The following is a 26792-nucleotide window of genomic DNA, read 5'->3' as shown; positions in this document are numbered from 1 at the left end:
CGTAAAATGCTAATTGTAGTAACTGGTGTCTCGTCCATTAATTATAATCTCAATCTTTTTGTACATAAATACTTATGATACTTATAAAAAAATACCTTATCTACTTGTACATAGTTAGGGAAAAATATTTATACAACAAAACATACAATACAAATATAATAACAAGGGGACAAATACAATAACAACAACACAAATGTAAGATGATCAACCCATGTAAGTGTCTGGTAAGAAGTCTAGAGTGGAATGATAAACATTATCCAATAGATTTTTTTTTATTATAACTTTAAAATCATTTACTGCCAATTGTTGAATTCATCCAGCAAATAGTTGTATAGCCTTAGGCCTGTACTAAAAGGAATTTTTTTCTAATGTTGTTATCCTATGTATTGGATAACTGCCTGTAGAGGTTCTTGTTTCTATAGCGGTGTATTTTTTTTTTATTAAAAAAATTCTCAGAATATTTTTCATGGACATAATTTAAGTTTTCCTACGCAAAAAGACTGGAAAAAGTAGGTATAGACTGATTTTTAAATGCTAAAATTAAAGTGTTTTTTTTTACAAAACGCTCTAATTTTAGTGTTTCTCATAGTTCTAACGGATCTTTTTTGCATTGGAAATAAGATGCAAAATAAATAGCTAACTATTCAGTTAATTGACACAGTCCTGATTCTACAGGTGACCGTTATAGAGGTTTTAATGAATAGGGTGGATTGCAGTAAAGTGATTTTGGACATTTTTTTTCAAATTCTATTAATTAGTGATTAGTAACTAGTAGTAAATCATTCCAAATAAACTCTTGTCAAACAATAAACCAAGTATTAATAAAAATCAACTCGGCCTTCCCTTATTGAGTTTTCCGCCCTCCCCATGCGTTTTGGGATGACGTGTATTTTTTTATTTTTCAGCCAATTATTGCTGTGCTGTAGGGGTATACTTTTTGTTTGCACTTTTTGGTTAGACAAGATAAATGTATTCCGAACAACAGGGAATGTGACACTGCACTATGACATCTGAACATCAGACAAATATAATCCTCATCTCCTTTAGTTACCTATAAAACTTCACCACTCTCCCTTTTCTTCAACCAAAAGCGCCGGGATCCAGTGTGAAAATAAATATTATTTTAATGTGTTCCACCCCAAAACTTAAACTTATTTAAGCTTAGTTAATTTGTCCATTTAGTTTTTCAAGTGGAGCCCTGCCTCCTGTACCATTTTGCTGACTTCCATGCTCATTAAGCAGTAGATTGACTCAAATCAAATGCCAAAAAAAGGTTTCTTAGGAGAGGAGAAAACGTTGATGCATTGTAGATTAAAAAAATATTATGTAACATATTTAATATATTATCTATTTGAGTCAATCCATGGACTAAAATCCATCTGCTCTAGATCCCCACACAAAGTAATCTTGTTTGATCTGTAACAAAGAATATGATGACAACACAAATACAATCATAAAAACAGTGGAATTGTAATAAAGAGTATCCTATACACCTAGACAAGCAAATGAAAGATATGTCTCAACCTCTTTATTAAAAAAGTATTTAGAACATTAAATGTAGCCCACATATTATTTCTGATTTATGAAGCTTATCTCAATTTGACCAGCGATATAGATAGTGTCCCATGACTTGGATCTATTGGCTGCAAATATAAGTAGGAATTTAAAAGTTAGTAGGTTTATACTTTTAAATAAGTTTAAAGTTTGTCTTTTCAAACTATTTCATATAGAAAATCCAATAGAAGAACCACATTATTCTGTTTTGGTTCCAGTTCCCGTTGCATAGCCAGTGGTATAGCAGGTATTTAAATTATATAATCCTTTCCAATAACATAATGTTTTAATATAATTTTTATAGGTATACTTGCTAGGTATTATAGGTATTATAGGTATTGCTAGGTTATAGGTATTATACTTGCTGTACATACCTAGAATTTGGTTGCTTGAAGGCTTCTGGTTGCATTGACAGAACATCCGTTACAAGACACGCCACCTTTGACAGACTCATCTTTTCAACCTCAACCAGTTGAGCTGATGAGAAAAATTCAAAAATATAAGATTGACTTACAGTACTTGTTCTAGCTCTAATAATTTATCGAATGCTCTAGGGCTAAGCAACTGATTAAATAAGCTTTTATTTACTTATGAAATTGGAGCATATTAATATGCTCTTTAGTTTGCTGAGTACATACATCTTAAGGGGGTTTGCTTTGTTTTCAGTTTCGTTAATATAGAAGTAACTAACCAATCAGATATGAATAACTACTAAAAGTGAGTCATTGAGTTTTTATTACAATTTGGTATTCATGACAAATGTTTGACCTTGCACAAAAATGAATTATTGATAACTTGTACTGTTTGGAGAGCAATAGTCGTCCTTTATTAATTTTAACTACTAATTAGTAGTTAAAATTTGTATTGATTTTACCTAGGATGTATCTGAACAGTTTCTCATGATACTATATAACATAATAATTAATAACAATTAATTCCTATTCAGTTTATACTTTGAAGCTAAAAGAAAACCTCAACATTTAAAATACTTACCAGATGTGAAGGCACCTGGATTATTTTGGAAGGTGTAGAAGAAGCGATCGCCGTCCTTCCACCGCCGGAACTGTTCACTGATGATGCATTGTAGTAAGGGACCGACAATAGCTCCAGGCACCACATTCTCCAGTATAGCTCCCACATACAGGTCTATATCATCTACTGTTATGTATATACGTCTGAGAAACTTGGCTGCCTGCACACAGAATAGTGGTCACTTAAGTTAGAAGTGCATTGTAAAATGTTCATATAGTAAAGATCCTGCACTAAAAAAACAGCTGATCTTAGGTACACACAACAATGCTACAAAGCTACACAAGGCATCACTTCATTCTGTACTCATCCTTTGATCATATTTGGATTTAAATACAGGGTGTCACAAAAAAGTGTGATGGGCTATACAGGACCTAATTCTACATGCAAAAATAAGTCAAAAATGAAGAATAAAATTTTTTGGATTTCGGCATAGTTTAGCCGTAATCCGCCATTTTGTTTTTGGGGAAAGTATTTATTATTTCAAAATCCCTTTGAGATATTTTTACGAAACTTGGCAAAATTGTTTACACTATAGTAAGTAACATTTATAAAAAAATTATTATTTTAGCTTTCCAAATTTCAAAATGGCGGCCGTTTGAATTTTTTAATGCCAAATTTCATGAAAACCGGTACCTAAATCAAAATTTTGTAAGACACAAAAGTTTTAGTATTTATTATGACAAATCCAACAAAACAAAAATGAATAAAATCGGTTCATAAATAAAGAAGCTGTGTTTATTTTAGTACTTTAGACTGAAATTATAAATATTAAAATGTATTAAATGTAATGTAATAATTTATGTAACGTATTAAGTAATTTCAGTCTAAATTACTAAAATAAACACAGCTTCTTTATTTATGAACCGATTTTATTCATTTTTGTTTTGTTGGATTTGTCATAATAAATACTAAAACTTTTGTGTCTTACAACATTTTCATTTAGGTACCGGTTTTCATGAAATTTGGCATTAAAAAACTCAAACGGCCGCCATTTTGAAATTTGGAAAGCTAAAGTAATAATTTTTTTTATAAATGTTACTTACTATAGTGTAAACAATTTTGCCAAGTTTCGTAAAAATATCTCAAAGGGATTTTGAAATAATAAATATTTTCCCCAAAAAACAAAATGGCGGATTACGGCTAAACTAAGCCGAAATCAAAAAAAAATTATTCTTCATTTTTGACTTATTTTTGCATGTAGAATTAGGTCCTGTATAGCCCATCACACTTTTTTGTGACACCCTGTATAAGCCAAGTAAGTCCCCTATCGTAACTGGTGATAGTAATACATTTTCTGTCCATCCCACATTAAAAAAGAGGAAAGTTGAAGACCAAAGCTTTACCTGCATTAGCGAAAAATCTTGGGCAATCCTGAGGAAAATGTCTATTTGGGAAAATATCATGGCGACTTGTATCCAGTGTTAATAAGTCCTCTGGGGACCATTGGTGGCAGGGGCGGGGCTCGTGGGGACCATGCCCCTCTTTAGAAACTAAATTTAACTTTCACAATGCACAATGTTTAAGTTTAAACAGATTTTAGCAACACAAGTGTGTTTTAAACGTTCTTTTAAAGATGATACCATCTATGGACATCCAACAAATTATTTTTCATCAAGAGCTTTGCATTAACTTGTTTGTGGGGAAGGGCCTTTTTCCTCCTGGTATAAGATCTTAGTTTGCCTTACAAAAGAAAATTCATGCGGGCGCCCACGGAAAATGCTGCATACCCCACGGCCAAATAGGTTCTACAACTTGGGAAGATTTACCTTTGAAGACATATGTTGCCGTAGATCTCGGAAGCTAGTGAATGTAGAAAGACCGCAGGCGAGTCTAGCCATGTTGTAAGGGGGAAGTCCGTGATCTCGACCTCTCATAACATCAGATGCTACTAAGTCCACTCCCACCCCTTCCTTAGTCTTAAACAGCAGCTCCGTGACCTACGACATAAGTCATATAAAAAAATAATTCCAAAAAACGAAATTCCTTTGTTTTTATTTTTTAGTAAGGTTTGGGCCATCAGTATCTAATTTCAACCTTGTACTGATTTATTTTTTCTAATTTTGCTACCTACAGATGGACTAAATAAGATGTTTATAGATTCTGAAGCAAACTGAAATGCTGATTATCAATGATAAAAGGTGTGTAACAACTGACTACATTTACAGCTCTAGCGCTTCTCAAATTTACTCCTTCTGGCAATCCCTGGATGTGGATCTCAATGTGGATGTCAAAACATGGATGTGGTCTCATAATGTGTCAAAATGTCTCTATGTATACATTCCAATTCTATTAAAAAAAGTTTTAATTCAGTACAAAAGACCATTATTTTTTTAGTGAAAATATACACAACATTAATTGAACTTAAAATGTGCCTGATAATGAACACCAATAGTCAATTCCGATAGAATTGATGAAATAAATATGCAGCTACAGAAGGCGAATTGAGGGATTTATCTACATTTGTGAGGGAAATATTAGCAACAATTCCATTATATACAACATATTTAACTGTATTACACCATATTTCAGAATCAATGTAATATGTAAATCTGATAAGCTTTTTTTAAACTCTTTTTATCATTTAAATAAGTTTTTTTACTACTTTAAATTATTTTTAAAACTTGTAATACTGCAACCTCAGATATGAAGCACTGATTGATTACAAAGTATTTAATTAACGTAAAAACGCAAGGATTTTTAAAAATCGTTTTCCAAGCAATGTCTTGGTTAATGTGTTTGTTTCAACACATATAGTTTCTTAAAGAGTATTTATAATATCTCAAAGATTTGGAATAAACATAATTACCTCTTTAGTAAATCCTTGATTCATCTTTTGAGCTGGTTGAAACATAAGGCCCCTAACGAAATTTTCAAATGCATTATCCTCCTGAATTAAATCTGGCTTGAAAAACACATCACTTAGACGAAACGTTTTAATGCGCTTCCGTCGCTCATCAAATAATCTATGGAGTGATAACAATTTCTAGGTTAGTTTAAATGTCATAATAAAAGATTTCCTGTAACAGTGAAAGCTCTTATGTACAATAAACACGTAATCAATATATTCTATATATTTGAGTAATAAACCAAAAACTACATTTTCCCATATAAAATATGAATTCTTTATTTGAAGTTCATTGTTGGTGATGGTGAGTTAATGCTGTTCAAAGGTTTATTGCGGACATTTTCCATCACAATGGTAAAAATCAATACACAACGTTTCGGGATCTGGAATCTGATCCCGTCCTCAGGTGAAAAAACTTAACTAACACATTACAACTAACAATACACAAACGCCCAACCTAAGTTGGAATACACTACAGAGGGCAGCAGTAAAAAATATGCACTGTATACTGTATAGCAGTCAAGTCATGATACAACATGCGAATAATAACCAATCACAAAACACTATAGTCTATAAAAGGTGTAGTGTGAACTAGTGCCGGATTTAGGGTACTTGCGGCCCTAGGCCAAATTACTTGAGCGGCCCTCCCCCTGTGGTGAAAATTCCTTGCGATCGCGGCAAAGTCGTGTTAAAAACATCACCTGTGGTCTGCGATCATGAGGACATCATCATTGCCACCCGCTACCGCAGTAAAATCGTGAAAATCTCCCGCGGGCCATAATCACCGGGACATCATCATCGACTGCGATCGCGGAAAAGTCGTGTTAAAAACATCTCCCGTGGTTTGCGATCATGAGGACATCATCATTGTCACCCGCGGCCGTGCCGAAATCGTAAACATCCCCCTCGGGAAGCCATCGCTGGGACGTTCTCATTGACACTCCCAGCCGCGGCGAAATCATTAACATCTCCCGTGGGGCGCAATCATTATCATCAACACTCGCGGCCGCTGGGAAATCATGAACATCTGCCGCGGGCTGCAATCACGGGGACATCATCATCGACACTGTGACAGTGGCTAATTTTTGAACGTCTCCCGCAAGCCGCAATCACGGGGACATCATTCATTGACAACTCACGACGTCAGCGAATTCTAACGTCTCCTGCAGGCTGCGATCATGAGGACACATCACCGTCTCTAGCGGCCTTGGCTAAATCGTGAACATCTCTCTTGGTCCGTGGAGACATCATTATGGTCACCTGTGATCGCGGCAAACTGGTGGTTTAAAATAAATTATTTTATTTATCTAAAAAAAAACCTTTTTCTCTATCCTCTGCGGCCTCCTTTTGCTTGCGGCCTAATCGGCCTAGTGATAAATCCGGCACTGGTGTGAACAGCTCACACAATAGAACACTAATAGCACCGTTCGCAATGACTCCACCAATGAGACATTATATATGGGAAAATGTAGTTTTTGGTTTCACTTAAATCACTTTGGATCACTTAAATACTAAAAGAAATAGACAATAGGTATAGATTGGAAAGTTGTTCATCTTAACAACTCGCTTAAAATTATATGTTACTTTACATATGTTCCCATTTGATTCTTTTGATTTACAGGGCTAAAAAGGTGTGTTTACCAGGTTACGAATTTTCAATCAGAACGGAAATTTGTTAAGTGGTTTTGAAAATACAGGGTATTACGTCAGTAGGGTATGTGAAACATTCACAAAAATGACACAATTTTGAAACTAATATAGAGATAATTGAGTTCTGTTTGCACCAAAATTTTGCTCTAAGCAAGACCTTTCTACAAATATACAATGTGATGTAGGTTGACGTAAGGAAATTTCAAGATTCAAACCCGTTACCTTCATTTCTGGAACACCCTGAGCTTGGATGTTCTAAGTATTTTAAATGGATTCTTTGTATGTGATTTAGGGAGCAATAATTTTATTTCGCCCTCCTAGGTTAAAACGTAAAAGTATGTGTACGGGTGGTCTGCTTATTCACCCTCTATAGTACAACTATACAAAAAATCATAATTATAAATACGGTATTTACACTCAACAGCAAAAGCAGGTAGCATAATTATCAAGTTTGTTTCAATTGAAAAAGATAAATGAAGTTGATTCCACCATGGAGTTACTCACTGTACGTCTGGAGGTATCATGGTGTGGAAGGCGCGGAAGGCAGCCGAGGTGAAACTTACTAGAGTTCCGGGATTGAGAAACTTGTCATACTGGTCCAGCACTAAGCCAGGGCCTGATAGTTTCTGGCTCTTCATCTCAGTGGGGCCTGCCAATCATTACTACATACATCAGTATGTCAGCAGGAGTAAATACATACAATTTGTGTGGTGTGACTAACTGTTTATATATTTATTTTAGACATTTCAGAAAATAAAGAAACTATGTTACTGGTAATCCAATTATTTGCTGTGGCCACTACTTTCAGTTCACTGTGAAGCCATCATCAAACTTTACAAGGACGGGATCGCTTCTTCCGAAGGTCATCATATTTTACAAACATTTAAAAACAAACACACAATACACGTATATTGAGTTTTTACATCATGAACTGCTGGAGTTTACGTCCAAGACTATGTTCTTGTGTTGATTTTTAAATGTTCGTGAAATATGAAGACCTTTAGAAAAAGTGATCCTGTCCTTGTAACGCCTGATGTTGGCATCACATTGAGCCGAAACTAGTTGCTACAGAAACCAATTGGATTATGAGTAATACAGGTATTTTATAGTATATCTTGGCAATCCAGAGGCCACCCAAGACTTTGGATTGTGTTTTAATATGGATGTACTAATCATGTGCTAATCAAACATGTGTGCTAATCAATGTATGTAATGGGTTTGTCAAAATGTTTTTGTAGTATGTAATACTTACAAAAGGTAGGTGATTTTTCACTGCCTAAAGACATTAAAGTGATGTTTAATTAAATTGATACTGTAAACTTTCATGAAAAGTATGTTATATCATGAAAAGATATTGTTTATAACACAATAATTAATTTAATGTTCCTCTAAGCCCAGCTGCCATTAATTGACCATTGGAATTCCAGAAATGACAACAAAACAAAAAAAAACAACAAAAACAAGAAAACAAGAATGCCAACTAAAAAAATTAAAAAATGGATGTCAGTAAAAAGTATCCAAATAAGACATCACATTCTTTGAGTATCAAATTCTGATTAGTGATTAATCCATAGACCTAGTTGAGTTATAAAACTACTCTACTGATTATCCATTAGTGATTGACAGACTCTTTCGTCAAATTTATTCACATCAATCACTTAAAGTTAAAAATTTATTTTTTTTTATAATTTTGGTTTATTATGTTCAGAAGCAAATGTAACAGTTTCATTAATTTAAAATTAAATGAAATGTTTGAGGCTGCTGATTTGTGTAGAGGCTATATTGATATCTGGATTGGCCTCCTCTTACTTGCTTATGTTTTAAGACTTTTTAGTGCACTACTGCCATATTAGCCCATACCCTACTCTCATTCTATTTAGACCTTCTACTCCTACAATAATATAAAAATCAATCCCCTTTTTGCCATCATCTGCACATTAATTTACAATACACAGTCTATCAATGTCTCAATTCAACGATGTCCATTACAAATCCAAAACTGTCAACAGCCATGTAATGGGAATAGGCTCACTACCTCTGTAAGTAGTTAAAGGTTATAATAAAATGATAAATAACATGATTTGTTAAGATGCTAACTTATGATCATCGGAAGGTACTCAGTGTAAGTGATTCTCTGTGTTATGGCAGACACTATCTTGCGAGCCTCCTGGTATAGAGTCTCGTCGGACCAATGAGGATTGAGCGACTGAAGCTGTCTCGCGATGTGGTTGTGTAGCCGACAAAACATCACTTGTACCACAGCCAACTGTGGGTTCTGGTTAACCCTATCATCACCTGTAAAATCATCACTTATTAGGACATATTCAGTCATTCAGACTTACTTATTGTAGAGTACGGTGGACAGTTATAAATGATATCTTTAGAAAAAATTTAAATGATGGGATATGGTAACAGAATTTACATAGCATACCCATTCATCAAGCAAGGTACAGTAATTGAATATGGTAATAGAGCTACTTGAGTGTGAGAATACATTTTTATAATAATTATAAAATGGAGTGAGATCATAATCATAATTATTACCTGTAAATGTTAAATTCATTAAACTGCTAATTTACTTATATGCTCCGGAAATGAGTTAATATTACTTTTAAAAATTGTATCTGTTCTAAAAAAAGGCATGAGTTAGAACACGGTTAAGCTAATTAGATTGCACCTCATTTTGCCTTATTTATAACTACAAATCGTAATATTTTGGCTGTATTTATTCAATATTTTTTAACTTTGGGCAAATTTTAAATGCTAAATAAAAGTGTTCAACATTTTTTCATAAAGTTAGCCATTTCTATGAAATTTAATTTAACGAAATTAAAATGGCTGCCATTGAAGAAGTCAAGTTGAATTAGACCAAGTTAATTTGTTTTCCAACATGGATCTCTTTTACCTCAACGTACCTCAACATACTACATAGGAAGTTTAATAAAGATTGGTAAGAACAATATAAAGGTAAAAACATTTATTAAAAAAATACAAAATGGAGGATATCTGGTTAACGAATCGTTTTTGGTAAAAGTCTCCTTCATGATTTTCTCTTTATTTTGACCCATAGAACCATTTCTCAAAGTTGGGCTGTTTACTTACAGGACACATTGTATAATAAAGGGGAAAAACAAAAATAAACTGAATGACTGAATACGATAAAATTAAAAATCAGTACAGTTTTGAACTAAAAATTACATAATGCCCTAAGGTAACATAATAGCGAGCTGAGCTGATATGGTGTTCACCAGCCTGAGAAAAGTCCGAAGGTTTTTGATGGTTTGAAACAGAACTCAGCTGTTCTTGATCATTGGGCATTTGACAAAACAGTCCTGCTGGCTGAAGAACCAGCTGATTTTAGCGAGAAACAAGCAAAACTGTTATCTAATTTATTCATGACTCATTCTTCATTCACCTTCACCTTAAAATACACACCCTGGTATATGTTGGCGTACTAAATATCTAATCCAACATAAACACTGTATGTGGTAAATTTGACTTGCCTGTATCATAACACACTGAGCTGTGGGGGCAGTTACGGCCCCGCTGTGCCAACTCAGGCAAATACTCTGCCCCATTGACTATCTGGGAACGAAGCAAGCCTCCACTGAATGTACGCAGCCTACTGGCCACCCTGTCAGTAGAACCATACAAGAAGGAAGCATCCACGTAGTGGGTCACATCTGAAATCTAATCAAGTTTTAAAACTAATAATAAGATGTGTGTTTAACAATTTCAATAACTTATAAATAGATAGCTGTAATTGGTTAGTATTTAGTTATATTGTTTTTTGTTTCAATAAGCTCTTAAGAACAGCAAATTCTCCACTATTCAACCCTACCTGTCGACGATTGAGTACTTAAGGTTGTGTGCTATTCCCATATAGTATGTGCACTGTTGAGGGTACGTCGAGACAACCACGTGCACCGCTCCTAGCTATACTCAGAAGACTTGTGTCAAGCTATAGGAAGGTATCTGCACTGTTGAGGGCACGTTGAGACATCACCGTACACCGCTCCCAGCCATACTCAGAAGACGTGTGTCAAGCTATAGGAAGGTACCTGCACTGTTGAGGGCACATTGAGACAACCCCGTACACTGCTCCCAGCGATACTCAGAAGACTTGCGTCAAGCTATAGGAAGATACCTGCACTGTTGAGGGCACGTTGAGACAACCCCGTACACTGCTCCCAGCGATACTCAGAAGACGTGTGTCAAGCTATAGGAAGGTACCTGCACTGTTGAGGGCACGTTGAGACAACCCCGTACACTGCTCCCAGCCATACTCAGAAGACTTGCGTCAAGCTATAGGAAGGTACCTGCACTTGTCTGTACTTTACCTTTTTCCACTTGCTGGATAACCCATGGAATTAAAACACCACACAGTCCATCAACCTTTCATATGCATACCATTCTCTAAAAGAACTTTTGTATTTTGAAATATTCCAATGTTATATATAGTTTCAAACATTTTCATAGTTTTCTTTGTTATCCGACCTTTCTGCCAATACAATCTTGCTGTGCTTGGTTTAGATAAGATAATAAATACTCTATGGCCTTAGGTGGTGCGGGGTCCAGTGCTAACATTCGTAGTGGGACCCCTTACTAACAAAAAAATAGTATCCCAACAATAATAGAAAACTAATAAAATTATCAATGTAGATAATATTATTATTTAATCTCCCCGCCTGTTTCTTCTTTCATAACAATTGAAGTAAAATTTACGGACTTTTCATTTTTTTTTTATTTTGTACCCGGGCTTTGTGTGGCCACAACCATCACACATGCCTGAGGTCAGCTCTGCTCTATTGTATAGTAATATTCCACTAGTCAAAACTTTAAAACTAAAGAGTTATTTACTAAGAAAAATATCATCGTTGTTACTTTATTTTGCATACAGATTTAGTGTACAACATGTAGATAAATTAGATGATAATCAAACAGTAGAGTAATTCATACTAACGAACTGGGATGGGGTAATTATGCAGTTCTTATCATCAGTTATCATGGACCTCATGAAGTTGAGGCAGGACACTTTGAATCTGGAGTAGAAGCGGTCATTGGCAGTGACAGATATTGGGATGCAGTTCTCAGGCATGATGACTGAAGGCAAAGGCTTATGATCACTGCTGCAGCATAGGCATTGGGCAACATTGAAATCTGTAACAATGTAAAACTAAGTATTACTCCAAATTAGTTGATAAATTAGTCGCAACGATGATTTTCAGATTTTGTCATAAGTTTACAAAAACTTGCTGCATAGCTGCTTTGAGAGCACCCTGTCCCTACTCCATCTAGCTCTTTTAAAACTTACTGATGTCAAGATTATTTACAATGTTTCATTGATATAGATTACTTTGAAACCTCTAACAACTCTGACATTACATGGATTTAAAACAATTTGGGTCTAGAGAGTGCTATAAAATTAAGTAGTAAACATAAATACAGGTGATAATGAAAAAGAGAATAAATTAATAAAGGGAATCGGAGATTTAATTAAATAGAGATCATCCTTTGCTATAGTTCTCTCAATGTTTAAGACACAAACTAAGGATTACCAATTTGTACATAGGTTGATCGTATACTTTAGAAACGATCATCAGATTTGTAATTTTACTACTAGCAGGTCAATTTTCCTGATGGCTCTAAAACTGGATACAGCATGCCATAGAATCTGCCCAGAGAAACCTTTGTTCATCTTCATTAGTAGACTTTCACATGTGGATTCACAAAATTCCATTGTGGTTTATAGCATCAGTGGATTCATTAAACTCCTGTTCAACCCTATCATTAGAACTTCATTTATGGCTTGGCCTGGGTTTACCTGGTTGTTGATCTAGGACCCTGGCTGTGTCATGAGAGACTAATTGACCCCAAGTCATGACTGCGTAGGTGGCTATTGGGTCTGGCACTGACGATGAGGACAACACATTTGACAACAAAGAGCGAGTACTAGGCAAAGACACACTCCCACTAGTGCGTAAACTATGCTTCCCTGTCAACAAACAAACATACTTCAGAGTACTAGGCAAAGACACACTCCCACTTGTGCGTAAACTATGCTTCTCTGTCAACAAACAAACATACTTCAGATGTTAGAGTACTAGGCAAAGACACAATCCCACTTGTGCGTAAACTATGCTTCCCTGTCAACAAACAAACATACTTCAGATGTTAGAGTACTAGGCAAAGACACAATCCCACTTGTGCGTAGACTATGCTTCTCTGTCAACAAACAAACATACTTCAGATGTTAGAAAAACAGAATAGAGTGAAACATCAGTCGATGTTTTCACAGACCTGCGGTTTGCATGTGAGTGATGCACTATGGACCTAAGAGATAATGCGTTCCTCTCCACCTAAATTGTGGGCGAATTTTTATCTTTCTTGCGCCCCCAACAAATCTAAAACCTCTTGCGCCCCTGGGCCCGGGCCCATTTGTAAAAGCCGGGTAAAGGCCCTGTGTTTTCGTAACAGCATTTTTAAGTGGAATACATAAAAAGTTTGTAAAAAACACTGACTAGCTTTTTGATGGTTCCTAAATGGACCCAGCTATCCTAGATCATTGGGCTTTTAAACAATGATGGATTATTTGAAAAATAAACAGATGACGTTAGCAAAAAATCTATCATCTCATTCATTCGACACACATCCTTCTCTTATCTTAGCATTAAATATGCACCCTGAGGGTGTGTTGGCTCGGCTTAAAATAAAGCATATGAATCTTGTACTCTTGATTTTATTCAAAATTCACAATTAATTTTCTTTCAGGTACAACATTTAAAATATAATAAAAGAATATGTTGAATTTGAATATAATATTTTGGTAGGCACAGTCTCTAAACAATTTTCCAAAGGAGGGATTCTTCCCAAATCTCTGGATGAAATAAGATAATTGATTTCCCCAGATGCCCTTTATCTATATCAAGCCAGTAAAACTGGGTGGATATAAGAAAATAGGCAATTTATATGTGTGTGCATATTTTAAATGAGTAACACAGTACTTATTACATAAAATATGGTAAAAGATTATTTTATACTATAAAAGTATTTTATAGTATAAAATAAAACAAACAAACAAAAATACTCTGATTATTGGATAATTATAGACTTTCCTCACAAATATATTTTAATTAATTGAATTTAGGCCTATTTTATGTTTTTGGAAATTCGTTATCCATTTTTGCTGTATACTGTATACCAGTAGTAAGGCAAAATTTTGTAAGAACTAAGTCTGTGGATGGGCATTTGTCTTACCATCACTATAAAATGCAGGGAATATCCTGACAAGAGTGGCACCAGACAATCCCCACTGAGGGAAGGCCAGGTTGTTACACGACCCATCTATAGTGCGGAACTTTGCATTCTTGTTACATGGAGTGACTCTGATGCAGGCGTCACCAACGTCCTGTTGTATTTGAGAAAGAAATTGTTGTTTTCCATTGGCTTTTCTGTAAACATTGATAATCATAATGATTTATCATTATAAATCTATAGCCACATTCTTTGTCGATTTTTTATGAGAATATTCTATTGTAAGAAATGTTTAATATGCTAAGGGGTATTGCTAAATTATTGTAATGGGAAGCAAGCTGGCCTAGTGGTAGAGCGCAGGACTTTGGACCCTGAGGTCCCAGGTTCTAATCCCGCCAAATCACCAATATATTTTATCTAAGTGATTATGCCGCAACCCCTAGGTATAGCCTGAAGTAATATGAAAAAAGATCCTGGCTAGTGCCTAGCGTCCTAGGACAAAAGATATTACTCCCACAGTTGTAAACTGCAGCATGAAGAAAATACAATCGATCCTGGAAAATATATTTGTTTTCTATCGGAAAGTAGTAGTTTGAATATACTAGGAAGTATGTGTTGGTTTCCCCAGTTCCCTATGTAGTTTAGAATATTGCATCTAATACTGTGGTTTGGTATCAGCTTGATTGAACATATTGATCAAATAGCAACAAATGGCATTTTTTGTAAACTTTGACCCTTATAGCTAGGGGCTAGGGTTACCACCTCTGGTTAGGAAAAAATTGCCAACCCCCCCCCCTCCACCAGATTAACATAGGCATAAACACGGACATAAAAAATCTGTATTCACATCAGTTGTGATAGACCTTTGATATTTATGAACATTTGAAATGTATCTTCATATAATTAAAGTGTATGACCCAATACCTTAGATATAGATGAACTTTAGGTATAGTGGTAGAGTACTTAGACAAAATAGTTATATCAAGGTACATTTTAACATTCAATTACAATTCTTTTAGATAAGGGCTATTAATTATGAGAAGGTACAAAGCATGCAAATGTTCAAACAGTTAATGCAAGGGCAAAATTAACTGAGAAGTGAAATTTGCTGCACATTTTATGTGCATGTCTAACTATACCTATAGTTATATTTACAAAAAAATAATATTTTAATTAATAAGCAAAACAGTAAAAATGTCAAGTAGGCCTACCAGCTACACTCCCACTCCCCATCCTTCTATGTTTTGGCTCATATTCATTACATGTATTATTTTAAACCCACTGGAAATGATCTTTGCCAGCAGGCGAGGTGCCAATCCCCCCCAAACCCAGAGGCGCAACCCCCCCCCCCAAGCCAAAGGAGTAGTCCCCCCAATTTATGCTGCCGTCTATTTAAATCCACCCTCCACCTGCCAATGTATCTGGCAATTTCCCCTTTACCTCATAAAACGAGCATTTCAAGTATTTAGTAAACTTGAGGTAAAGAAAAACAAACCTGCTGATAATCAATATTAAATGTTTAATAGGAAACGTCATTTAACAATACATCATTATATCTAACTAACGGACAAATTAGAAGTTTTTCAATTTACAATTCAGAAACTGTATTGTCAGCCAACATGTGCTCCATATACTCGGTGAATTACTCTACTCCAACACAGTATTGTAACTGTACAATATATTAGTTGGCGTTAATTTTTACAGGGCTTAAGAATTCAAACAGCTTTAAGAGCATTTTGACAAAAAGTATCTGGTTTCAAAATTCTAGGCAGAGAGTCACGAAATAGGGCAGACTTGTTGCTCGCCACTCCCAGGCTGCCTTCTACAAAAATCGCCGGGCAAAATACACAAAATACCTTAATTGCCACTAGCACAAAAGGTTTTTGTGACGAAGTAATCTTATAATTCATTTTGATAGCCCCAGGATTTATGACTAATAGTGGTAGAAACGCATCTTGTCAGACAATCCTTAATAATATACAGGGTGTTGAAAATGTCTGGAACCAACATTATATCTGGTGAGTGGTTAAAGAAAAACGACTGATATTTTGTGTACGGATATACTATGGTTTTGCCTATCTTTTGGTGCCGTATGAAATTTTTTACCACTTATAGGGAACGTCCTGTGGAGGATGCAGTAAAAAGTTTTAATGGAAGCCTATGGTAAATGATACATCATTTTAAAGGCCAATTTTTTCTGAGTAAGGAGCCGCAAGTTTCATCTCAAAAGGACCACCCTAGCAAAAATGGCGACTGTTTGAAATTTAAAAACCCACTCATAGGGAATGTCCTGTGGAGGATGCAGTAAAAGGTTTTAATGGAAGCCTATGGTAAATGATACATCATTTTAAAGGTAATTTTTTCTGAGTAAGGAGCCACAAGTTTCATCTTAAAAGGACCACCCTAGCAAAAATGGCGACTGTTTGAAGTTTTTGAAAATAATTGAAAGCTTAATTGGTATTTATGTTAAAAATAAGTTTAGTAAAACAACAGAAACAATTTATTAAATGTTTTTTTAGTCACTTTTCAGTTCACCACGTTATAAACTACTGTACTTCGTAACTGGCTTGTAATAGCATTTAAAGGAAACAAATACAGTACGGACCATTTAAATAGCAATGTTTTTAAATTTCAAACAGTCGCCATTTTTGCTAGGGTGGTCCTTTTGAGATGAAACTTGTGGTTCCTTACTCAGAAAAAAATTGCCTTTAAAATGATGTATCATTTACCATATGCTTCCATTTAAACTTTTTACTGCATCCTCCACAGGACGTTCCCTATAAGTGGTAAAAAATTTCATAAGGCACCAAAAGATAGGTAAAACCATAGTATATCCGTACACAAAATATCAGTTGTTTTTCTTTAACCACTCACCAGATATAATGTTGGTTCCAGACATTTTCAACACCCATGTACGGTAGTGTCGTATTTTACTTGCTACATATGTTTTGGCGGTTCTTTAACATATTTAGACTTCCATATGTAACATACACCATCGTCAGACTTACAAAAGGATCGACTTCTGGAGGTGTCGTCAGAATATGTTACAAACATTTAACACAAAACACGAAACGATTACAGATTGGCCTATCAATTCATGCGAGGACATTGCTGCGGGCAGGACTGGAAGTAAACTGAATCAGGTTATGACAGGACGTGGTCTCTGGATTGTTGTCTGCGTTTTCAACAGATGTTAGGACTAATTGTAGTGACAGAGGAGAGTGTTGAAAATATAATGGGAATCATAATTGAGTTTTCCATTCAAAACTATTGACAATAATAACCAATTTTTATGCTGGATATAAATGATGGTCTCGAAATTCTACATTACTGCGTGAAAAGAAATTTATTAAATACTTTGGAAGAGTTTGGAATACCGGTATAAAAATAAATAAAACTAGAGACAGTACACAATTTTGGAGTGAAAACACTCAATTAATTATGAATCCCATTATTTTCAACCCTCTTCTCAGTCACTACAACAATAGTCCAATATCAGCTGTTGGAAACGCACAAAACAGACGACAATCCAGAGACCACGTCGGTCCGTCATAACCTGAACTGATTCAGTTTACTTCACTTCCAGTCCTGCCCATGCCAATGTACTCTTGTGCATTGATAGGCATATCTGTAATCGTTTTTTGTGTTTTGTGTTAAATGTTTGTAACGTACGACACATCCAGAAGTGGATCTTTTTAAAGGCCTAAGACTGACGATGGTGGAGTTAAAGAACCACCAAAACATATGTAGCAAGTAAAAGTCAGCGAACACAGAATAAAAAAAGTCGACACTAGTACATTAAGCAGGATTGTCTGATAAGGTGCGTTTTACCATTCTTAGAAGCAATCTTAATTACGAATGGCAGAATGTTGTTGGTGTATATATATATTTTAATGCAGCTTTAAAAGAAGCAGAAATCGCTTTTGCAAGGAAATCAAGCAAAACTGATGATAAGCATTGCTCTGAAAGTCAAACCTCAGACGACACCTTGCTTAGCTGCATCACTCAAAGTCATACCTCAATTAACAAGCCCGAACCTATGTTAAACAATTTAAATCTTACCATGGACGATTTTCAAAACATTGTACAAAATTTTGATACCGAAGAGAATGATTTGGAAAGTTCTCTTAACCTAGCAGCGGAGGTTGGAAATGCTCTCCTTGAAGAAAACAATAAACTTAGAGAGGATGTTCACAAGCTGAGTCTCGAAAATGCCAAACTGTCTTTTCAAGTAACAAAAATAAAAAATGGAAATGAAGCAGCAGCTTGGGAAGAAAAAATAGACACACTATTAGACCAAAATGAAAGATTGTTAATGAAAAACAACTCGTTAGTGGAAACCATCAATAATCTTGAAAAACAGCTCGACAATGAGAAGATGCTTCGCAGAGACTTAGAACACACCTTTGAAGAATTGGACAAGGAAAAAGAAGACACATTAAAAAAATATGAACAAGAAACTCAACAACTTAAACAGAACATAAAAGATCTGACACAAAAACACAATGAAGTTAAGCTGGATGAAAAAGAGGAAAATCTGGTTAGTACAAAGCCTGCTGTAGCCCAGACCCATCAATGTATAGCTGGTCACAGTCCTTTCCTCTTAGCTGAACTTGCTCAAATTAAAATGAAACAAAATCAAATGGAACACGTCATTAACACCCTGAAAATGCAGATGAACAAAGAGATTTCTAATACCATTTCTCCGACAACTCATACAAATCCTTCCATTCCAACACCAAGTTCATTAAAAAATAAAAGGGCTCAAAGAAATCATAACAGAACTAACATATTCAGCGTATCCCTGCAAAATGCTAAATACCTAGAACAAACAAATCACAAACTTGCTACTGACTGCCGAGAAATAACCAGCAAAACCTTCAAAAACACAACGTGGAGAGCCAGACAAACTCCAACAAAAAAACTGCAAATTGAAACAACAACCGGGAGAGTCAGACAAACTCCTACTAAAAAACTGCCAACCGAGACTACAACAGGGAGAGTCAGACAAACTCCTACTAAAAAACTGCCAACCGAGACTACAACAGGGAGAGTCAGACAAACTCCTACGAAAAAACTGTCATCTGAGACCTCAACGGAACAAGTATCAACAGGGGGAACCAGCCAAACCCCGCCACAAAAACTGTCACAAGTGTCACAAACAGTAAAAGCTCAAGAAAGCCTGAAAGAGACTAAAAATAAAAATAAACTTCCACCCCTAAATGCTAAGCCAAAGAGCAAAGACGAGGATTACAATGATTTCTTTGTAAAAAATATAGGATTTTATTCAGAACATATGAAGAAGCATTATGGATATTTAGTAAAAAGGGAGGCTGCATCGCTACAGGATAATAACTTTGTTTTTTCCTCACCTTCTCAGATTATTCCAACGCAGCCTGATTTTACTTTAAGAAAACTGCAAAAATCAGCAGAGACAAGAGAAACGCAACCTGACTGTTTTTTAGACAATCGAGTCAGGATGTAAACTCCAAACTCATCCTGCTGCACCAAAATACACAGGAAGTCTCAAATAAAATAAATAGACTACAGCACCTTTTAGAAGAAACCAAACCTGTTTGGTAACATAGTAATTCTGACAGAACATGGACTGAAACCTGAGACAATAAGTAGCACCGTCATAGCTACTGGATTCTGCCTCAAGGCTCACTATAGTAGAATAGAACACAGAAAAGGAGGTGTTTGCATTCTTGTAAAAGAAAGCCTTGAGAGCAGCACAGTAGCCATAGATGTTTCCAAGTACTGTAAAGAACTGTTATTTGAAGCAGCTCTTATAAAAATAAAATTCAAGAACTCAAATCTGTTTGTACTGGGAACCTACAGACCCCCAAACGGAGACCTTGAGGAATCATTAAACACCTTTACAGAACTAATTGAGGAAACAAAAATTGAAAATTCCCCTCTTATCATCATGGGAGATATTAACGTTGATTTGTGTAACCCAAACAGGAAACACATTATCTTAAATGAAACTCTTGCTATGCACAACATCCAGAGACTACAGCTTCCACCTACGAGAATAACAAATCTAACACAAACCTCCATTGACTGGATATGTACAAATATGGACACAAACCAACTCACTCCAGAAATCATCAATGCAGGACTTTCGGATCATACTGCTCAACTCTGTACTGTAAACTTCAAATCACACATCAACTCAAGTTATCCTGCCCAAATTGGACGCTGCCTAAAAAATAAAAACCTGCAAGACCTCAAGTATCTTCTCAGTCAAGAAAACTGGCTTAGTGTTACCTCAATAAACAATGCCGAAGAAGCTTTTAAAACTTTTAGTAACATAGTGAGAGTAGCTATGGATGCAGCCTGCCCCCAAAAGAAGATAAAAATACAAAGAAAACATAAACTAAAATTCTCCATGGACCCAGAAGCAGTGAGACTTAAAGCCGAATTTCTTAAAGCTCTAAGAAAGTTTGAGGTGACGGGAAATCCAGATGACAGAAGGGTTTCTATTGAAAATAAAAAGAACTATGACCTGTACTTGAAAACAATGCGGAAAAAGGTTAACTCTGACCAGTTGATGAAAGCTGAAAATAAATCTAAAGCTATCTGGGAAACAATAAACACAGTGTGGTCCAAAAAGGAAACATCCCTAAATGAAATAACCCTTCAAGTAGATGGCCAACTCATAAGTAATGTGACCCATGTTGCAGAGCATTTGAATACATTTTTTACACAAGTAGGAGAAAAAACAGTAGAGAAACAAAAACACCTAAAGACCACAGCTCAAACTCCTGACGTAACTCAAACAGGTCCACTGTTTTCCTCCTTTCAAAGCACAGACGAGAAGGAAGTTAAAATGATTATAAACAAACTTAAAGCAAAAAACTCGTCTGGAATTGATGAAATCTCGTCAAAAATACTTAAGCATTGCTGCAATGAACTAGCACTACCATTGGCTGATTTGATAAATAAGTCCCTAAAACAAGGCATCTTTCCTTCACTACTTAAAATAACTAAAGTATACCCAAAATTTAAAAAAGGTAGCACATTAGAAGCAAGCAACTACAGACCAATTTCCCTCGTTTCCACCTTCTCCAAAATATACGAAAAAGTTGTTTTAAAAAGACTTTTAGACCACTGCACAAATCACAACCTACTAAACAACCTTCAACATGGATTTACAAAAGGGAAATCCACAACAACAGCAATAATTCAGATGGTTGAGTCCCTGATTGACAGCCTAGATGAAGGAAATCTAACAACAGGAATCTTTCTTGATTTCAGTAAGGCATTTGACTGCCTTGACCACCAGCTAATCATTAAAAAGCTGGATTCCCTGGGGGTATCAGGGATAGTAAGAGAATGGTTTCAAAGCTACCTTACAGACAGGAGTCAGTTTGTAGAACTAAGGCACAGAGATAACAGCCTAATAAGAAAAACAAGATCAAATTTTCAACCAATAAATCGAGGAGTTCCCCAAGGTTCAGTTATGGGTCCGGTACTGTTTATTCTTTTTACCAACGATTTGCCGCAACAAATAGGAGACGCCTGCCTTACTCTTATGTATGCTGATGACACAACCTTAGTGTTTAATGAACCACTAGCTGAAAATCTAGAAGTAAAATCCTATGTGTCACTCAGTATGGCCTACCAATACTGCTATAACAATGATCTCGCAGTAAACACGTCTAAAACAACTCAAATAGCTTTTGGCCGTAAATCTCAAGAAGTGCCACGACTCCCAGATGTAGAAGTGGAAGATGAAGCTAAGTTTTTGGGCATCACACTCGACAAGAATTTAACCTGGACCCCTCATGTGGACAATATATGTAAAAAATTAAGTTCAACCATCTATGCTCTTAAACATATAAAAAATGCAACAGATGACATGACAACAAAAGTAGCATACTTTGCACTTTTCGAGTCGCATATGAGATATGGACTTGTAGCATGGGGTGGAACCTCTGCCACTAACATGCAAAGAGTTCTCAGAAAACAAAAAAAAGGCAGTCAGAATAACTGCAGGACTCCACAGACTCGACAGCTGCAGGGAAGCATTCAGGTCACTCAAAGTACTTACCCTTGTAGCACTCTACATCCAGGAAGTTGTGTTATTTGCAGTAAGAAATAACCCTACAAGGCGTGGCGAAATGCACCAACACAACCTGAGAAACACCATGCAGTACAACCTTCCACAACATCGCACGGCACAGTTTGAAAAGAAACCTTCATACGCAGGAATGAAAATCTACAACAGGCTACCTCCAGATCTAAGAAGCAAGTCAGAAGATGACCTCAAACCAGCTTTGCATCAATGGCTCATTAATCGACCTTTCTATTCCTTAGAAGAATACCGTCAACAGGTCTTTGACTAAACAACACCTCAACCAAACATTTAGAAAAAATTGTAAATTGACGCTACTACTATTCTTAATGAATGTGTAAATAAAGATTATTTGTCTATTGTCTATTGTCTATTGTGTTGATAGTGAGCTACTTAGAAAAAGTTTTTCAGTCTGATTATACAAAATTCTACATTCATTATGACAGCTAACAAAAAAAATCCCCGCCCCCAAAATCTCCACAAAGAAGTCCCCCCCCCCAAAAATTCCTGTGGTGCAAACGCGCCACGGTCCCCCCCCTCTGGACACCCCTGTTTGCCAGAATAGATCAAATGTTTATGGTAAATTTCTTCAAAAAAGAAAGGTGTAAAATGTAAAAGTATATATGTTTTCTGATTATCCACCTAAAGTACAACATGAACCTGTTACTGAAGAACTCCTGCGCAGTGGTGGTAGTCCGAGGCCCCGGTGAGACTGAGTACAAGGAGGCGAGGCGGAAAGGGTCACCCTCGTGATTCATTACATCGTTGAAGAACTCAGGGGTGTCTGGTCGAACTCGAGGACAAGTGGCACTGATTAGTTGACCTGTCAGAATTTAGGATTAAGACTTGGAAGTTGGATTTACCGATTGAAAATCCCTATGTAAGTGCTTTATCATAAGCAACCCAATTTGATAACTCGAGCTGTCTTTACTGATTCACTCTGCATTAGTAACGCTCTTACTAAAACATGTGTTTTTGTCTGGGAAATTACATTTAAAAAGTACAAATATTTAATTTAATAAAATAATGAGGTATATAATTGATTACATACATTTAAAATATGCAAGACATGAAGTTGACAGTAATAAGTCAGCTAGTAAACTCTTTCCACCGATGAGTTTTGTGTTTGCCACTACTTTCGCTGCAGCAGCTAACCTAAGTACTTGTTAAACCTAATGTTATTCAAAACAGGGAATAGATCTAACATGTTTAAAGAAACATTTTAGCAGAAATTCAATCAAGCAAATGGAAATTTGATAAGTCTACAGGTTTGTTGCTACAGGGGTATTAGAGGATCGGCTGGTTTAAGTCATTAATGTTATGTTTCGTTACCTTTTTTCTGCTCATCACGAAGAATGCCCTGACAGTTTAACAAAGTTACAGTTTTGGCTCAATCTACAAAAGTAAAGTTTAGAGGCGTTATAAATCAAGAAACACTCAAACAATTTAAATAAATACTCTGGCCGAGAAAGTATGATGTTTGGACACCACTAATTAGCGATCGAAAATGCCGATGTATTGGGAAGAATGACTAACAAGGAGGACAACGACAGCTCCAGCTGCCTAGAACCACTAACCCCAGCGTGACTTGAACACCCCTTTAGCCACTGTTGAAGAATATGCAATACTAACAACAAGGTGCTGATATAATCTGTATTCCTGTACCCTACGCTCGTAGTAGCACCAGATACCTGTTCCGGCTAACTGTTCGATTATGACTTTCTGTTTAACAGCCTTTAGTTGTAAGTGTTTGTCTGTGGCTCGGCCCGGTAGGACTCAAAGACCAAGATTGTAGTGTTTGTGTTAGTGACCCTGGAAGCCTTATTTTCTAATTTAATTTATCTTTAACTTAATATAATGTCAAATATTTAAATATTATCATAACTAATTTATGAGGCTCTGAAAGAGAGTATACAAATCATGGATATATGAGCTACTGTATCAAAAAAATATTATATTGACAGAATTATGTTTTGCAATAAGCTATATCAAACTATAATACTCTTTGACTTGAGATTAAAAATAATGGCAATGCAAATACACTAATTATTAATCAGAATCAATCAACAATAAATACAATATTATGATAAGTGTAATTCTGATATTTAGTTCATTATACTTGAACCTAATATAAAATTAGCATTTACATGTTTAAGATTATATAACATTTCATACTCACGGGGTTGTTTTAGCCTCTTTTTGGTGTGGACTTTGAATGATGAGATAAAAACACAAAATAACACAAAAATAACTGTTTGAAGACAGGGACTCATAGCAGTGGCAGGAAGAGAGCATGGAGAAGTGGCACATGCCTACTTGTTATCAGAAACTGGGTACTTACTAATTGGGGAAGGTGTAGGAACTATTTTCCTGTTCCTTGGTTTGTTATCACCAGCACATTGATATGCAAAAGCTTACTTGTGTTTGCAGCCTTGAAAACAATTAGAAACTCATAGAAAACAATAAGTATTGTATTAATTAAATAGTTCTGTCATTGACTAAATAATGTCTAAAAAAATGGATTGGATTGATTGCATTTCCTATATTTTTTAAATTCATTAGATATGACTAAAGAATATCTCAGAATGAATAGATTCGATTTTTCGCATGTACTGTATTGTTTTCTACATTATTCCATAAATATAATGAAGGATTGGGAACATTGTTCAAGTTATGTTAACATGACATTATGACATTAAGTAAATGCTATCAACACAAAATAAGTTAACATAAATGATTAACTTAATATCACAATGACAAATAAGGCATTGGGCATGAATTAATTTTAAAACTTGTTTGTTCAATTGATCTTCTTAATCCAATGCAATATAAAGGGTGAAATAAAGCTTGAAGTATATTGATTAAGATTGTATGCACGTATGAAAAGGACCGTTTATTTCACTTAACTAAATAAATACTTAGTATCGAACTCTAGATAGACTATATTTTATTTGTACTTTTTGTGCCAGTAAATAAATTTGATTTTTTATCTCTTAAATTACTAAAACTTACTGATTTTAAGAAAAAGTGAAGAAAACTTTTATTTTGCATTTAAAATGCACTAAATGCATCAAGTTAAGAAAAATTTACAATAATTGGCTGAAAAATTACCTTTTTTAATTTGTTTTTGACCCATATAAAACCTCATTTTAGGTCTACACTTTTTGTATTTACTTACAGGACACCTTTTATAGTTAATGATACAAAATTTATTAAAATTGTTTGCAGTTAGATATTTTATCAATCAAAATATAAAATGAAGGATACACTGTTTTTTTACAAGGGATATTGTATCAACCATTTTAGCCTCTGGATTGCTCAGGGTGAATAAAAAGTCAAGACCCCCCCATCTAATATTTTTCCAAGTAAATATACAGAGATATCCTTTTGGTGGTCGAGCAATCTTAGCAGAAAGTTTCATTTTATCATTTTGAAATTTTTGAGTGTCCCCCCAAAAGGGGGGATTTTGGGGGCAACTCAAATATTTTAAATGTAAACCCCCTTCAAGTGACACCTCATTTTGAAGTGTTTACAAAAACTTAAAGAGTGGTGAAAACTAGAGGTCGCTATCTTTTCTCTATCCAAAATGGTAGCCCGTCAAATGTTGTGGAAAATCAACGGTAAAATTGTTAATATTGGCTGCCATTTTGGATAGAGAAGAGATAGAGACCTCTAGTTTTCACCATTCTTTAAGTTTTTGCAAACACTTCAAAATGAGGTGTCACTTGATAGGGGTTTCTATTGAATCATTTTTAGTTGTCCCCCGAATCCCCACTTTTGGGGGGACACTCAAAAATTTTAAATGTAAACCCCCTTCAAGTGACACCTCATTTTGAAGTGTTTGCAAAAACTTAAAGAATGGTGAAAACCAGAGCTCGCTATCTCTTCTCTGTCCAAAATGGCAGCCAATATTAACAATTTTACCGTTGATTTTCCACAACATTTGACGGGCTACCATTTTGGATAGAGAAGAGATAGCGACCTCTAGTTTTCATCATTCTTTAAGTTTTTGTAAACACTTCAAAATGAGGTGTCACTTGAAGGGGGGTTGCATTTAAAATATTTGAGTTGCCCCCCAAATCCCCCCTTTTGGGGGGACACTCAAAAATTTCAAAATGATAAAATGAAACTTCCTGCTAAGATTGCTCGACCACCAAAAGGATATCTCTGTATATTTACTTGGAAAAATATTAGATGGGGGGGTCTTGACTTTTTATTCACCCTGTATACAACAAATTAATTGATATTATAAGGCCTTACCTTAGCAATGCTGCTATTTAGGATTCCTAAATAGGATTGCTAAGGTAAAGTCTTAAAATATCAATTAAGGATATTACATGTACATATTTTATAAATATGCACATTTATATATTA

The 26792-nt window shown here is 35.4% G+C and overlaps 1 protein-coding gene across 1 annotated transcript; it reads right to left on the bottom strand.

Moving 5' to 3' along the window:
* Positions 1-1308: 1308 nt before the first annotated feature.
* On the bottom strand, positions 1309-24673 carry LOC128998634 (chorion peroxidase-like). The gene is made up of 13 exons (XM_054424857.1): positions 24598-24673; positions 23079-23241; positions 14339-14532; positions 12906-13076; positions 12045-12241; positions 10585-10771; positions 9179-9376; positions 7586-7730; positions 5393-5549; positions 4353-4523; positions 2548-2746; positions 1929-2031; positions 1309-1416 (listed from the first exon to the last, which is right to left on the bottom strand). The coding sequence occupies exons 2-13, from the start codon at positions 23174-23176 to the stop codon at positions 1344-1346; spliced, it is 1893 nt and encodes a 630-aa protein (XP_054280832.1). The 5' UTR covers positions 23177-23241; positions 24598-24673; the 3' UTR covers positions 1309-1343.
* Between the last annotated feature and the right edge of the window lie 2119 nt (positions 24674-26792).

The sequence above is a fragment of the Macrosteles quadrilineatus genome, unplaced genomic scaffold (genome assembly GCF_028750875.1).
Source record: "Macrosteles quadrilineatus isolate MER2022 unplaced genomic scaffold, UCM_ALF_1.0 Scaffold_7__1_contigs__length_78375512, whole genome shotgun sequence".
NCBI lineage: Eukaryota > Metazoa > Arthropoda > Insecta > Hemiptera > Cicadellidae > Macrosteles > Macrosteles quadrilineatus.
Note: the sequence above shows the minus strand (reverse complement) of the source record. Positions and strands in the feature narration are given on the sequence as shown.